The 15,025-nt window shown below is 47.2% G+C and overlaps 1 protein-coding gene and 1 pseudogene across 1 annotated transcript; one reads left to right on the top strand and one right to left on the bottom strand.

The window, feature by feature from the left end:
* Nucleotides 1-8,541: 8,541 nt before the first annotated feature.
* LOC147959308 (uncharacterized) lies at nucleotides 8,542-9,515 on the top strand. Its single transcript, XM_087532597.1, has 2 exons — nucleotides 8,542-8,715; nucleotides 8,763-9,515. Exons 1-2 carry the CDS (start codon nucleotides 8,542-8,544, stop codon nucleotides 9,513-9,515), a joined length of 927 nt encoding a protein of 308 aa, XP_087388723.1.
* A 3,603-nt stretch (nucleotides 9,516-13,118) lies between these two features.
* On the bottom strand, nucleotides 13,119-14,671 carry LOC147959307 (uncharacterized; annotated as a pseudogene).
* Nucleotides 14,672-15,025: the final 354 nt, after the last annotated feature.

Here is a 15,025-nt window from a genome sequence, read left to right as displayed (position 1 = left end):
TACCCACTATCCTGCTCAGTGTCACATTTACCCCATGGTACGAAGGACCGTACAACAGAAGAAAGAAGTAAAGAAAGGAGCCCTTATGGAAATTTTAGAAGAACCCGTGATAAAGGAAGATGTGGAGGACACACCTAAAAAGGACCCGAGTAAACCCTGCACTAAGTCTTGCTATTCATGTGGAGAAGAAGGTCACATCTCCCAAAATTGTTTGAATGGGGATCTAGTAGAATTCCCGACAGAGGAAGTAGAATATGACCCACAAGAAATAGAAGCCATGATCGGCATGGAAAGGTCCAGGAAGAGAAGCAGATTGGATTCCAGGAAGGACCTGAGTCATATCACCTGTTACAGGTGCAAGGAGGCAGGGCACTACCTCAAAAGTTGCCCCAAAAGGAAACCTCGATACTTGTCAGAAGTAATATGTTTTAGTTGTAATGGAGCAGGGCACTTTGCCAGAGAATGCCCCAAGGAGAAGGAAACTTGTGCTAGATAGTTGCGTTTGCAACAAAAGAAATGGAGTAGTAGAAGTGAGAACATTTTTCTTTTATATTGAGGTGTTGAGTTGAGACATGTAATGGAAAAGCAAGAGATTGTAATCATTGGAGAATCAATAAAGTTAGCATCGTTGGTAAGGATTTGGGTTGTATGAGTTGTTACTCTATGAAGAAGGATTTTGACCATTTTGAGGATATGAGAAATATGGTCTATGGAAGATTTGTGCATTTTAAGGGTGGTGGTACCCTGTAAGAACCCTTGACCCCTGGAAAAGATAAGGATACTCCACTGAGTGGATTTTGGACAAAATGAATATGAGTTTTATCTCGATATGTGTGATACCCCAAGAGTATGTGGGATGAAGTTGGAGACTGTCAGTTGTTTGGACCAAATGTGATCAAGGAGTCAGAAGAGAATGTTAAGTTGATTCAAGATAGACTGAAGGTAGCTCAGTCCAGACAGAAGAGTTATGCAGACTTAAAAACGCAAGGAGGTAGTCTATGAAATTGGAGATAGAGCATGTCTTCATGTGTTCCCTCTGCGAGGAGTTAAACGAATTGGAGTTAAGGGAAAATTAGCCCCGAGATTTGTAGGACATACCGAGTTTTGGAGCATAGGGAGAAGTGGCCAACAAGTTGGAGTCACCCAAAGGACTGTCAGGAGTTCATGATGTGTTTCACGTTTCCCAGTTGAAGAAGTGCCATGCAGAGATGGCCAATATTCCCCTGTAAGGACGCTTGACCCTGGAAAGGATAATGAAGTGGAATATGGACTCCATAAGTATAAGTTTTATCTCGGTATGTGGGATATCCCACGAGGATGAATAGATAAATTACTATTGGATATAAAGGAGGTATGATGTCGGAAATATGGATCAATGGAAACTCCATGATGAGTCTGAGTAATCATGTCCTAGTTTGGTGCCAGTAGAAGGAAGAAGACAATACAATTGGATGGATTCTAAGTATGCTAGGAAGCTGGAAGTTGGATGTTGGAATAACGATAAGTTGCCCAATGATAAGTTCAAGGACTACAAGTGATGAGGTGTGCCATAACCCACAGGCCCCAGGACCTGCCAAGAAGCAAGCACATTCTTGCTGAAGGAAAAACCCTAGAAGTGGATATACCTTTGTCGACAAACGGTTTTATAGGAGTAACTCAAAACCTGAGAGTTGTGAAGAAACATTAGATGTTTGTCTGGCTTGCAGAATTTATGGATATATCCGAACTTGGTTCGTCGACAAGAGAAATTCTGGAATGCTTGTGAGGATGACCGAGTGTTAGAATGCGAGATCCGCTAAACCGTATACAAGGTAATGATTTGGGTGCGGGATGGATTGATCACCATACCGACTTACTCTTATTATTCGCCTTGCTATATGGGATGGTAAATCTGAGTGACTTACCTATAGTAGAGAGACGACGATATTAAACCTTTTTTAAACCTTAGAATGGTATAAGAATTTTTCCCTTGTACACGACAGCTTTTTGCCAACCGTAGGTTATACGGTGAGGATCAACCCAGACCCATTTCCTACAGGAGAAACCATAAATCGTTGACCACATGAGATATCGATTAGTTGTTTAGTACTGGCGCCAGACCCGTCAGGTAAGAAGACCCAGTCGTGGAATAACCTTATCAAGATGAAAGGATAGAAGAATTGTGGTAAAGGTTATGCCACTACCGAAAGAGCCAAAGAAGGAATTATCCTTACGATCTGAGAAGACCGGCCCTGTCAAGAATAGGGATGGAGTATATGAGTATTGATGGGACCATAACAATGTTTCTAAGGGTGGTAGCACCCGAGACCCCGGAGACGATTGATGGATTTTGAGAAGACCCCGAACTTAACCTATTTCTTTCTAGCCTCTCCGAATCTCGAGGACGAGATTTATTTTAAGGGTGGTAGGTTTGTAACATCCCAAAATTCTAAATTTTGGAATGTTATAATAAATAGATAGATTTGACTGATTGTTTGATTGATTGTCTGAAAGTGAGTGAATTCGAAACTTTTTGAAAGTTAAATGAGAGGGAATAAAAGGACTTTCCCAAACTTTCATATTTGCTTTCTGATCTCCATGAATTCAAATTCTTTTCAAATACAAAACCCTTGAGCGAAGATGATATGACTTCTTCCATTTAAATTAAATGAAAGGGTATTTGAAAATAATTGGATTTCATTTGGAAATATTTCAATTCATAAACTTCATCCAGCTCAATGATTTTCATGAGAGAAGATAAAAGGACTTCTTCAAATTATATGAAATATGAGTTGGGAGTTTCAAAGAATTAAATTCAAAGTTCTTTTGAATTTATTTTCAATTTGGAGTTATTTGAGTTTTATTCAAATTATTTTTCTCCAAAAATAAAATATATGAAAATTAGGGTAACATGATTCCCTACAACAGAAAATTGGAGAGAAATAAATTTGAAATCATTTTGATATTTCTAAAATGATTTTTATTGGATTTTATTAGACCAGTAGCACTCTTTGAATTATCTGAATTTGTGTGAATTTTATTTAATGCTCGGAAAATGTTCACCTTGTAGAAAATCTTTTTCTGAAAATTTTGATATATAATATGCCTATATAAAGGTTTATTTTATTTTCGTTTTTCGATTTATCGCATTCTGTTTTAAAAAAAACTGCGCGCGTGCTTGAAACTAACTGTCGCCTACGTACGCATCATAGTATCAGCGAGCGCCATATTTTTTTCTTTATCCTATATGGACCAGGCCCAGACAGCCTTTTTTTCTTCTTCTTAGGCCGAATTTTGCAAAAAAAAAAACTGCACCGCAGCGGCCGGCCGAAGGCTTTTTTTTTCTCTGTTTCGTATATTTTCGTCTACGTTCAATCCCACATTACTTAGCCTTTGACCCCTAAGCTTCTTTTCCACCAATAAATATAGACCCATAGAGCCTCCAAAAATCATCTGATTCGGGTTAAATTAATATTTTAGTTTGACTAGATTCATTTAAGAAAAATATATTTCTCCTCTCCGGCGCGACTTCTGAAAATTACCTCCTCTCTCCAAAATTATCTTTTCTCTGCCTTATAAAGGTATTTTTTTGTTTTTTTCTTTTCTTCTTATACTTCGTAGTTTATTATTTTTTTAGACTAATACGATAAAATAATTAGATTATCAATTAGTCTATGTATTTATATATTAGACCTTAGCCTGTATCTATTTTTTTTCTTCCGTAAAACAGCTTGGCCCTGATTTTTCAAATAGCCATAACTTTTTACTCGTTTGTCCAAATCCAACGAAACCAATGCCCACTTCTTCGTTATGATCCCCTCTATCCAGTAATCCAACCCAAACATGTTTTTGAAATTTTCAAATTTCGAATTTTGTTCAGATTCATATTCAAACTTTTTTTGATCATATCTTTTTATCCGTAACTCCGTTTCAGTTGATTCTTTTTGCAAATCGAAGCTCTTGACCTAAACTTTCTGATAAGGCCAAATTCATATAATTTTGGTACTGTTAGAAATTGTTTTATGTTGCAAGAGTTATTTGCTTGGTTTTGGTGTTTTCCGAATCGTCTTCTTCATTCTTTCTGATCTTTTGAGTGATTGCTTATGTGTGGTTACAAGTGCTTGCTTACGATAGATTGACCGGAGTGTGACGCGTAGAGCTATCAAGATTTTTGAGTGTGAACCATCTTCATCAACATTGCAGGCAAGTTCACACCTTGATCATATCCCCTTTCATACCCAGTTTTTATGCATTAGTTTCACCCTCAAACATTGCATGAGTAGGATTGATAACACGTGGGTATTGGGAAGTAGTTGATGAGGTAGGAACCTATTGCCCTGCATTCAAACCTTGGTAGTTACTATTACGTTATGCTTATACTGCTATGCTATGCTCGTAGACGTGGATTGGGTTTTGAGAATATTCATGACAGATGTGAGATTGTTAATTAATGGTTTATCTAAGGTGGCAACTTAAACACACATCTGGGTGGACTGAGGCACCTGATTATTCTAGGATTGCCTGTCTAGGCACCAACCAGGATTGCCTGTTTTTTTTATGGACCGCCACCCAGGCTCAAAGGGATCATAAGATTATTCATACTAGAAACTTCCGTGTGCAGCCACAAGCTATTATGGGCTCTAGCATAGTTGACTAAGTCGTGTGAACTCTTACAGTGGTAGACTAGCAGATGTAGGGGTTGTAGGTGGTACGGTCTACCCATCGTAAGGTGCAAACGCTTCTGAAAGACCATGTCTCGGTCATCCGTTTCTGAAACACCATGTAGTGCGAGAAATCCAACGGAGGAGATCGAGTCTTGTGGGGAAAAGTGCGCAAACCTCTGCAGAGTGTATAAACTAATCATGATTAGTCGTGTCCCCGGTTATGGACATCTTGAGTATCTAGTACTTGGATTATCCTGTTGATCTCATCATGTTACTTTAAATGAATATTGTTGGGTTTAATGATGTTACTTAATTGGGATTGAGAATGCTGTCAACCATTCTCAATGTTCAACAACCACCATGATAGTTAAATAAAAGTTATTCCTTTGCAGTAGGGAAAAATTAGCTTTTCGCAAAAACCTTATAACCATAGAGCTTTTCCACCAGCCAAATATGCATGTAGTGATAGCCTTTATTCATCATTATCCTCTGGTGTGAATTTGCCAGTACATTCAATGTATTGACCCTTTGTGGCTGCAACGTCTCATGTTGCAGGATTGATTTCTACACTCAACTTTACCGTTGGTGTTGATGGGAATCCACAACCTTGTTACTTCCGCTATTTTGGATTGAGGTAATAGTATTTACGTTACTTTATACATGTGATTTACCTCTGTTATAAATCCTCGAGTACTGTGTGTGTCAGCATACCGATCCAGCGATGACACTTAAGCACAGAGATTTGATCCATTCGGGTCGGGTCGCTACAATAATGGACTGAGGCATGTGTACCTTGAATATTTGACAGGAGTAATTGGTAGCCCCCAAGGGCCGGCTCATTACAATGGGATGAGTCGGGTCTTCAATAAGTTGATTAAAAAATGACTTTACATTAGCCTCCAAGTGCCATGGTGCATGCTGGCAGTGACATGGGACTTGCATATTTGATGTAATCTCAATTTGAATAATGTAGCCCCCAAGTGTCGGGTCGTAAGCCTGCAGCGACTCGGGACTATTCCCTACATTGTAAAAATAAATCATGTCCATTAATAAAATAATAACCATTGCGCTGAAGCGACTTTGAAGACCTCCATCGTAATATTGGCTATTGATAACCATAATAAAAATCCAGCCTTGTTGGCTATTAAAGATTTAAATAATATAATCCGGTTTGTAAAGCCGGTTCCTATGATATTGAATCGTACTACCGGTTTAGGATACATGTGCAGTAAGGGTGATAACCCAATCTTTAGAAGCCAAAACTTCCAAATGTTTATGATTGTCATATGATGGCAACTTATCATCCGAAGTCAAGCCGGGTTAAATAGAAACCACATATATATGCCTCAGATCTGAACAAAATAGTCTCAAGACAAACCCGAACAATTGTTTTCAAAAAACTTATGGCAAATATAGAGAAAAAGCGAGGCTTCTGATTCGAGTACAACCGGTAAGCCGGACCAAATGGGGTTAAGCTACGATTCGAATCCGATCATGAAGCCCCCTAGTGGTTTTGGCGTTGCGCCGATCAAGAGGGTACCGATAGTTATGTTCTCTTTGGTTTGAATACGACCTATATTTGAACAGGAAGCCCCCAAATGATCTTGAGAGTTTTTAACGACTCTGAATCGAATACGATCAAAGTCGGACCCAAAAGGGGTTAAGCTATGATTCGAATACGATCAAGAAGCCCCCTAGTGGGTTTGGCATTGCGCCGATCAAGAGGGTACCGACAGCTATGTTCTCTTTGGTTCAAATACGACCTATGTTTGAACAGGAAGCCCCCAAATGACCTTGAGAGTTTTTTAACGACTCTGATTCGAATACGATCAAAGTCGAACCCAAAAGGGGTTAAGCTATGATTCGAATACGATCAAGAAGCCCCCTAGTGGGTTTGGCATTGTGCCGATCAAGAGGGTACCAACATCTATGTTATCTTTGGTTCGAATACGACCTATGTTTGAACAGGAAGCCCCCAAGTGACCATTGGAGCAGGGTATCTATGTTTGAACCACGCATCATGGCAGCAAGCTCTCTTTGGCAACCTTTAATTTTTCCTGAGAACTCAACTTTGCAAGAGATAATTCTTCTTGAACCGGAATTTTAAACCGGATATTGAGAGCTTCCAAGCTTTGTGGGAGACAGATTTCCCTTGAGCCGGATTTTAAACCGGATATTGAGCTTCAATGCTTTGTGAGAGACAAATTTCCCTTGAGCCGGCGTGGTAAACCACGTGGACGGGCGAGTTGATGTAAACCGAGCCACAGAGGATGGTGACTTTGCGCATGTTCTTTCACCGGGCAGTATGACACGGACGAAACCCCGGTGCAGAACATTGCCATCGCTCGCTGCATACCCACAATATAACACCTCATTCGTAATGAACAATTATCCTGCATCAAAAAGTACTACAAGCCAAAGTATTTGTTCTTTTAAAGAAAGCAATATGTAATATAAAAACATATTGGATGGATTTCACCTGACACGCCAGGCCAGTATCCACCGCGGAGTTGATGATCACCGCGGTGAAGCTAAAATTAATCACGGGTGAGCCGGCTGCGGCGTTGTAAGCTAGCGCGGATGGGTGGGTTAATCGCAAGCGTGGTAAACCGCGTGGACGGGTAAGTCAGCCGGCTTATGCGCATCCGCCGGGAGACTTATGAGAGTGGGCGCGGCGTTGGAGCCCAGCACGTGCGGGCGTAGACGGACGAGTCAGTCACATCGTGGTGGCGGGTGCAGGCGCTTGAGTTGGCCATGACATTTAAACCGGTGCGAGCCTTATGTCAACGGCATGACGTCACTTTTGTAAAGGACTTTGTCATGATTCGTCCGGATGGGAGATGATTCGTTCTACGCGGCAGAGGCTGCAAGAGACCAGGGTGGGGATGCACCGGCAACGTGGTAGCTCAAAGCCCACCATGGCAGAGGCGGTTCAACACGAGAGGGGTGGGAACGTCTCAAATCGCTAACAACCATGCCGGAAGTGACTTACAGGCGACAGGAGGATCTGACAGTACTTGAGTCGCTGAGGCCAACTCCACCGCGTGACCCTATCCTGTCCGCCCCGTCCGTTTGGGGTAAAACGGACGAATAGCGCAGCCCAGCACACGGCCTCAAATGGACAATGTCCGGATTCTGTCCATTTTCGACCCATCCCCGGCCCAAACTTGCGCTAGGTTTGGGGTGAAACGGACGTGCGCGGACGGCTTGGACGCACGCCCTTGTCCCCCCTGTGGCCCGCCTGTCGGGGACACTAGCAGTCCCTCCGCTCCCAATGCTTCCACCCTCTCTCTCTCTCGCCCCGCCCCGCCATCGGCGCCGCCGCTATTCTCCGGCCGCCTCCTCACCGCGCAGCCTCTGGCCGTCCCTACCAAACCACTTCTCGACATGGCCGCCACCACGCCCGTGCTGTGGCCGTAGTTTTGGCCGTCGACTGGAGGTTTGGCCGTCGACGTCTTTGCCGGCCGCAGAGGGGACAGGACCGTCGGCGACGCAGCACGGCGTCCTCGGCAGCTCCCGACGAGAGCTCCACAACGGCCAGTAGCCGGCCGGCAACCACCCCTGCTGCGTCGAGGTGATCATCGCAGCCTCTTCGCCACCACGCCCGCAAGGTGTTCGGCATTTTGCTCACAAAGGTATGAACAGTGGAGACGAGTTTTTCTTCCATCACTTTCTTTGTTCATCGGACGATTCATCATCGGATGATGAAGATATTGTGGTGGCTGCACTGGTCGTTCACGACCACATTCAACGGCAGCTTCCTCGGTACAGGGGGTCACTCCCTGGCCGTGCTCCCAACCTGAACTGCAACAGGGAGAGAGGGCATGCCCTGCTCTATGCCGATTACTTTTCCAACACCCCGCTCTTCAAGCCGGATAAATTCCGTCGCCGTTTTCGAATGGCAAGGCATGTGTTCAATCGTATCCGCGAGGGAGTGGTTGCTCATGACCCATACTTCGAGTGCAAGACGGATGCCCTTAGCAAGCTTGGATTCTCCTCTTACCAAAAATGCACCGCGGCCATCCGCATGCTTGCATATGGAATTCCAGGCGATCTGTGGATGAGTATGTGCGTATGAGTGAGACAACATGTCTGGTGTCAATGTAAAAGTTTTGCCAGGCTGTGATCGAGGTGTTTGGCCCAGAGTACTTGAGGCAGCCAACTGCCGCTGATACAGAGAGATTGTTGGCGACCAACGCAGCTAGAGGCTTTCCAGGCATGCTTGGCAGCATAGATTGTATGCACTGGGAGTGGAAGAACTATCCATTTGCTTGGCAGGGCCAGTACAAAGGGCATGTCAAGGCGTGCACTGTCATATTAGAAGCAGTGGCATCAGAGGATCTTTGGATATGGCATTCTTTCTTCGGCATGGCAGGTTCTCACAATGATATCAACGTGCTGCAGAGTTCTCCAGTCTTCGCGAGGCTTGCAGAAGGCCACTCCCCACCTATCAACTTTGAGATCAACGGCCACCATTACAACAAGGGATACTATCTAGCAGATGGTATATATCCTCAGTGGTCAACTTTTGTGAAGACAATCTCAAAACCCCAAGGTGAGAAGAGAAAGAGATTTGCCCAAATGCAAGAGAGTGTTAGAAAGGATGTGGAACGTGCTTTTGGTGTGCTTCAATCCTGGTGGGGTATCGTTCGAAACCATGCACTATCATGGGATGAAAGGAAGCTTTGGGAGGTGATGTCTGCTTGTGTGATCATGCACAACATGATCGTCGAGGACGAGCATGATGAGAGTATCTTCGACCAAGGATTTGACTATCAAGGTGAAAATATTGAGCCCTGCACCAAGACCCGGCCACATTTGAACAGTTTGCTCAATTCCACCGTGATATGCGTGATTGGCACACTCATTTGAATCTTCAAAATGACTTGGTTGAGCACGTGTGGGATCACATTGGCAACCAATAGATGTATTGGTCCATTTTATGTTTAGTCAAGACAATTTCGATTTGGTTGTAAAAATATTTTATTAAAGACAATTTCAATTGGGTTGTAAAACTATTTTAATTTTCAGACAAATATTTGGGTTGTAAACTAGTTTTGATGAAAATTTGGGCATTTTTGGCCCTGACGGACAGGATAGGGCAAAAGGATCCATCCGCGCGCTGGGCGCACGGCCACCGCATCCCAGGACACGCCCGGACACGGCCCCAAATCGCTACCCAAACGGACAGAATCCGGACAAAACGGACGTCCGTTTGGGGTCGCGCGGTGGAGTTGAGAAACAAAGTAGAATTTGTGTGATTCAGGCCACACTTGGGGCGGTCCTTGTATTCACAATATATAGGATTACATGCCTTGCTAGTCAAGGTGAATCAAAGCAAATCCTCAACCGAATCATACAGTAATATTCGGTGGGATATTGGGCTAGTTTCCTATTACATGAAATACAGACAAAAGGAATACTTTAACATCCCCCCTCAGCTTGTGCGTCGTACGGAAGCAAGCATAAGCTGGAACGAAACTCAGAGAAGAGTTGTGAGGGCAATCCTTTTGTCATGATGTCAGCATACTGATGCGAGGATGGCACATGAAGAACCCGGACCTCACCAAGCGACACGTTCTCCCGGACGAAGTGGATATCAATCTCAATGTGCTTAGTACGATGATGCTGGACCGGATTAGAAGCCATGTAGACAGTACTAACGTTGTCACAGAAGACAATAGTGGAAGACGTCAGAGGGTGATGAAGCTCCCCAAGAAGCTGACGAATCCAACAACACTCAGCAACAACATGAGCAACCGCGCGATACTCCGCCTCGACACTGGAGCGAGACACAGTAGTCTGACGTTTGGACGACCAAGAGACAAGGTTGTCACCAAGATAGACGCAGTAGCCAGACGTAGAGCGGCGCGTGTCAGGGCACCCAGCCCAATCTGCGTCAGAGTATGCAGTAAGTGCTGTAGAGGAGGAGCTCGAGAGGTGCGAGCTAAGGTCCAGGGTCCCCTTTATGTACCGGAGAATGCGCTTAACCAACTACATATGAGGCTCTCTGGGCGCATGCATGTATAAATAGGCCTGCTGAACTGCATGCGCGATATCTGGTCGCGTGAGTGTCAAATACTGTAAGGCACTAGCGTAGCTCCGATACTCGGTGGGATCGGAGAGAAGAGGACCATCCTGAGCTGAAAGCTTGCACTTAGTGTCGATCGGAGTGCCAGAGGGGTGACAATCAACCATGCCAGCGCGGCGAAGGAGCTCCAAGGCATACTGTCGCTGAGAGAGAACCATGCCCAAGGATGTCCGAGTGACGAAGATGCCAAGGAAGAATGTCAAGGCACCAAGGTCCGTCATAGCGAACTCAGAGTGGAGCTGCTGTGTGAGGTGACGTAAGAGTAGATCCGTCGAGGCAGTGAGGACAATGTCGTCCACATACAAGAGTAGGTAAGCGAGGTCTGTACCACGCTTGTAGATGAAGATGGACACATCCGACTTGGAGGCAACGAAGCCAAGTCGATGGGCAAATAGAGCGAACCGCTGGTACCAAGCGCGTGGAGCCTTCTTAAGACCATAGAGAGACTTGTGTAGGCGACACACATAGTCCGGACAACGAGTGTCGACAAAACCGGGAGGCTGCTGGCAGTAGACCTCCTCGTCAAATTGCCATGGAGGAAGGCATTCTTGACGTCGAGCTGGTGGATCGGCCACGACTGAGAGACCGCAAGGCTGAGGACGATGCGAATCGTGGCAGGCTTGACAACGGGGCTGAATGTCTCATCAAAATCAATGCCCTATTGTTGAGAATAGCCTCGTACCACCCATCGAGCCTTATACCGTGCAAGGCTGCCATCTGAGTGGAACTTGTGTTTGAATATCCACTTTCCTGAAACAACATGAGCACGAGGAGGAAGGGGAACAAGAGACCACGTCCCGTTAGTGACAAGAGCATCAAATTCCTCGGTCATAGCACGACGCCAGTGTGGGTCATGGAGTGCACCCCGGTATGTTTTGGGAATAGGAGAGGGAGTGGAGTGAGTAGCGGAGAGATTAAGACGGTCAACGGGCTGGAAGAGGCCACACTTAGCACGAGTGACCATGGTGTGGGTGTTGGACGGGGATGGTGGCCGGTGCACCACGACCGACGGGGAGGAGTCAAGGGACGCCGAGCAAGGGGAGGGTGTCTGGCCATGCGGGACTGCATGCGTGGACGCGGGCGGCGAGGTAGTCTGCGAACCAGAGGAGGCACGTGACTGATCCATCGTGGGGGTGGATGGGAATCCATGCATGGCGGGTTGCGGGCTGTCATGCATGACGGGTTGCGGGTCAGCATGCATGGCGGGTTGCGGGCGCGTGGAAAGGCCAGGCTGGTGGCTGGGTGGGGAGCGCGCAGGAGAGCCAGAGGAGGGGGTGCGGGCCGGTAGGGACTGTTTTGCTGGGGTGTGGATGGGTGCGTTCGGTGGTGTTGCATGCAAATGCATGTTGGGTAGATTAGGGTTAGATGGTGTGTGTTGCATGGTGGCCATGTCCAGAAGAAAATCTAGCGCGACCAAGGGATTGGTGGGACGGTCGACCGAGTAAGAGAATGGAAAGACAGTCTCGTCGAAGATGACATGGCGAGAGATGATGACTCGAGGCGTAGAGATATTGAGGCAACGGTATCCCTTGTGATTGGACGAGTATCCAAGGAAGACACAAGCAGTGGACCGAGGAGCGAGTTTATGCTTGGCCGTAGCAGATTGGTTGGGATAGCATAAGCAACCAAAGACACGAAGAGCAGCATAATCCGGTATTGTGTCATAGAGGCGAATGTAGGGAACCGAAAAGCCAATGGATTGCGAGGGGCGTATATTGACAAGGTATGTTGCCATTGCGAGAGCCTCGGCCCAGTAGGAGGGCGGCATGGAGGATTGGAAAAGGAGAGTGCGAGTGATGTCGTTGATCGTGCAGATAGCACGTTCGGCCTTGCCGTTTTGGGCGGACGTGTAGGGGCATGAAAAACGAAGGTGAATACCGTGAGTGGAAAAGAAAGAGGTGACCGTGGAGTTGATAAACTCGATCCCATTGTCGGCTTGCATGGCTACAAGAGGATGTGAAAATTGTGTGCGAATGTAGGCAACAAAATTAAGAAGAATCCCCGCGGTGTCGGACTTCTTTCGGAGAGGAAAGGTCCACATGAAATGAGAGTAATCGTCAACAATAACTAGATAGTACTGAAAACCAGAATTACTCAATATTGGAGAAGTCCAAAGATCACAATGTATCAACTGAAATGGTTCGACGCTTATTGATGTAGACCTAGCGAAGGGCAAGCGCACGTGTTTGCCAAGTTGACAAGCATGACAAACATGCGAGGCTGCCTTATTACAGGAAATAAAAGAGTTCTTATGAAGTTGGGACATGGAGTCACGTCCCGGATGTCCTAAGCGACGGTGCTAAAGCTCGGTGGAGGTGGTGGCGACGAGTCCATGGGCATGGTGGTGGATGACCGATGATGGGAAGACGTAGAGGTCACCGAGACTATTGCAGCGAAGAACCACGGCCTTGGTGCGAAGATCCTTCACAGAAAAGCCGAGGGGGTCAAACTCAATAGAACAAAGATTATCAATGGTGAAGCGACGAACGGAAAGTAAATTCTTGATGATGTGTGGAACAAGTAATACATTGCGAAGGAAGAGAGAACGAGTGGAAGTGGGTATAGAGGTGTGTCCAATGTGTGAGATAGGCAAGGTAGAGCCATTGCCCATGGTGACAACGGAGGAGGAGGGAGGGGGTGTGAGATGGTGAAGCATACCGGGGTCCGAGGCCATGTGCGTTGTGGCTCCATAGTCCATTACCCATTCGCCCACTGTCGAAGGAGTCGCGGCGTTGTTGAGGGCAGCGAGGAGGGCGGAGCAGTCCCACGTCGGAGAGCCGTCGTAGGCAGGAGTGGGCGGCGGGTTGGTGCCGAAAGCCTGGCCGTGCAACGGGGCGAGGGAGGTGAAGGCCTGGGCCGGCGGAAGGACCGGGGGTCGTGGCCCGAGGAGGCCAGCGCCGGCGTTGGCCCGTGCTGTCGGGGGCGCCTGAAGGAGTTGCTGGGCCTGCCCCGTATAGGGATTGAAGCAGACCCAGGGACCAACAGACGAGGGCGCCCCCTGCTCGAAGTGCCCGTCGTGGGAGTTGGGAGGGCCACCCCCGCCGTTCCCGCCGCCGGAGCCATTCTTCTTCTTCCAGTTCGCTGTTGCGTTGTCCGCCGGAGGAGCCACCCCCGGAGGCGTTCCCGTAACGAGGGTCGTCGCTGCCGTGTCGAGCACCGTCGCCACGGTGGTGTCCAGAGGAAGTGGAGCCGCCGACACCATGGGGAGGCGCACCTCCATAGAGTGCCGTCTGGTGCCCAATCGCGGCGGAATTCGCGAGCTGGATGTCACGGAGGGTCAGCAGCGATCTCGTCTGGCTGAACGAGGGAAGGGGGTTCTGCATGGTGACTATCGTCGTGATGTCCAAAAACCGTGGATTGAGGCCACGAAGGCAATTGAGCACAAGTGTCTGGTCGGAGATGGCCAGATGGGGGTTCCAACATCGCCGAGGGCATCGGAGAGCGCCTTCAAACGGTGGCAGTAGGCGGTGATGGAGATCTCGCCCTGGACGAGGCCGCGGAACTCCGCTTCAAGATAAACGGCGCGGGTCATCTGATTGTCCAGAAACAGGTTGGTGATGAGTGTCCAAGCTTCTTGCGCCGTCTGATCCTCCGCCATGATTATGTCGAGGATCTCGTCCGAGATCGAACCATAGAGCCACGAGCGGACAATATAGTCCTCGCGAACCCAGTCGGCGGTGCGGTCCGCCTCAGAAGTGGTGGTGTTGACGTGGGAGAGCAGATCGTACTTGCCGAGAAGCATGCGGATGAGCATCCTCCACTTGGTGAAGTTGGAGGCGTGGAGGTCCAGTGTCACCGGGACATGGGTGCGGACACTCGCGACGTTGACAGCGGGAGACGCAGCGGCGGGCATGATGGCGGTCACCAGGGCATCGGTGGTGGAGTTCACGGAGGTGGGCAGGGTGGAGGAGGAGAGGGAGGAGTCGGTGTTGGACATAGCTGGACGGTGTTGCGAGGAGGCAGGGAGCGAGCGGGGCGATCAGGGAGGATCGTGCGTATCTGATATCAAGAAACAAAGTAGAATTTGTGTGATTCACGCCACACTTGGGGCGGTCCTTATATTCACAATATATAAGATTACATGCCTTGCTAGTCAAGGTGAATTAAAGCAAATCCTCAACCGAATCATACAGTAATATTTGGTGGGATATTTGATTAGTTTCCTATTACATGAAATACAGACAAAAGGAATACTTTAACAAGTTGGCCTGATATCTTGTGATGACGACCACAGCTGATGGGTGTTGAAAACCTCTGTACTAACACTCCAGTCTCCTAGCCCCCACGTGGG

Source organism: Triticum urartu, chromosome 7A, assembly GCF_056163025.1.
Source record: "Triticum urartu cultivar PI428250 chromosome 7A, HENAU_Tu73, whole genome shotgun sequence".
NCBI classification, from domain to species: domain Eukaryota; kingdom Viridiplantae; phylum Streptophyta; class Magnoliopsida; order Poales; family Poaceae; genus Triticum; species Triticum urartu.
This window is presented reverse-complemented; position numbering and strand designations above follow the sequence as displayed.

What these genes read in the sequence shown, in the direction of transcription:
- LOC147959308 (XM_087532597.1), top strand. Translation starts at nt 8,542, where the DNA reads ATGGCAAGGCATGTGTTCAATCGTATCCGCGAGGGAGTGGTTGCTCAT. An exon ending in ATCTGTGGATGAGTATGTGC is followed by an intron (nt 8,716 to 8,762) that starts GTATGAGTGAGA and finishes AAGTTTTGCCAG; the next exon opens with GCTGTGATCGAGGTGTTTGG.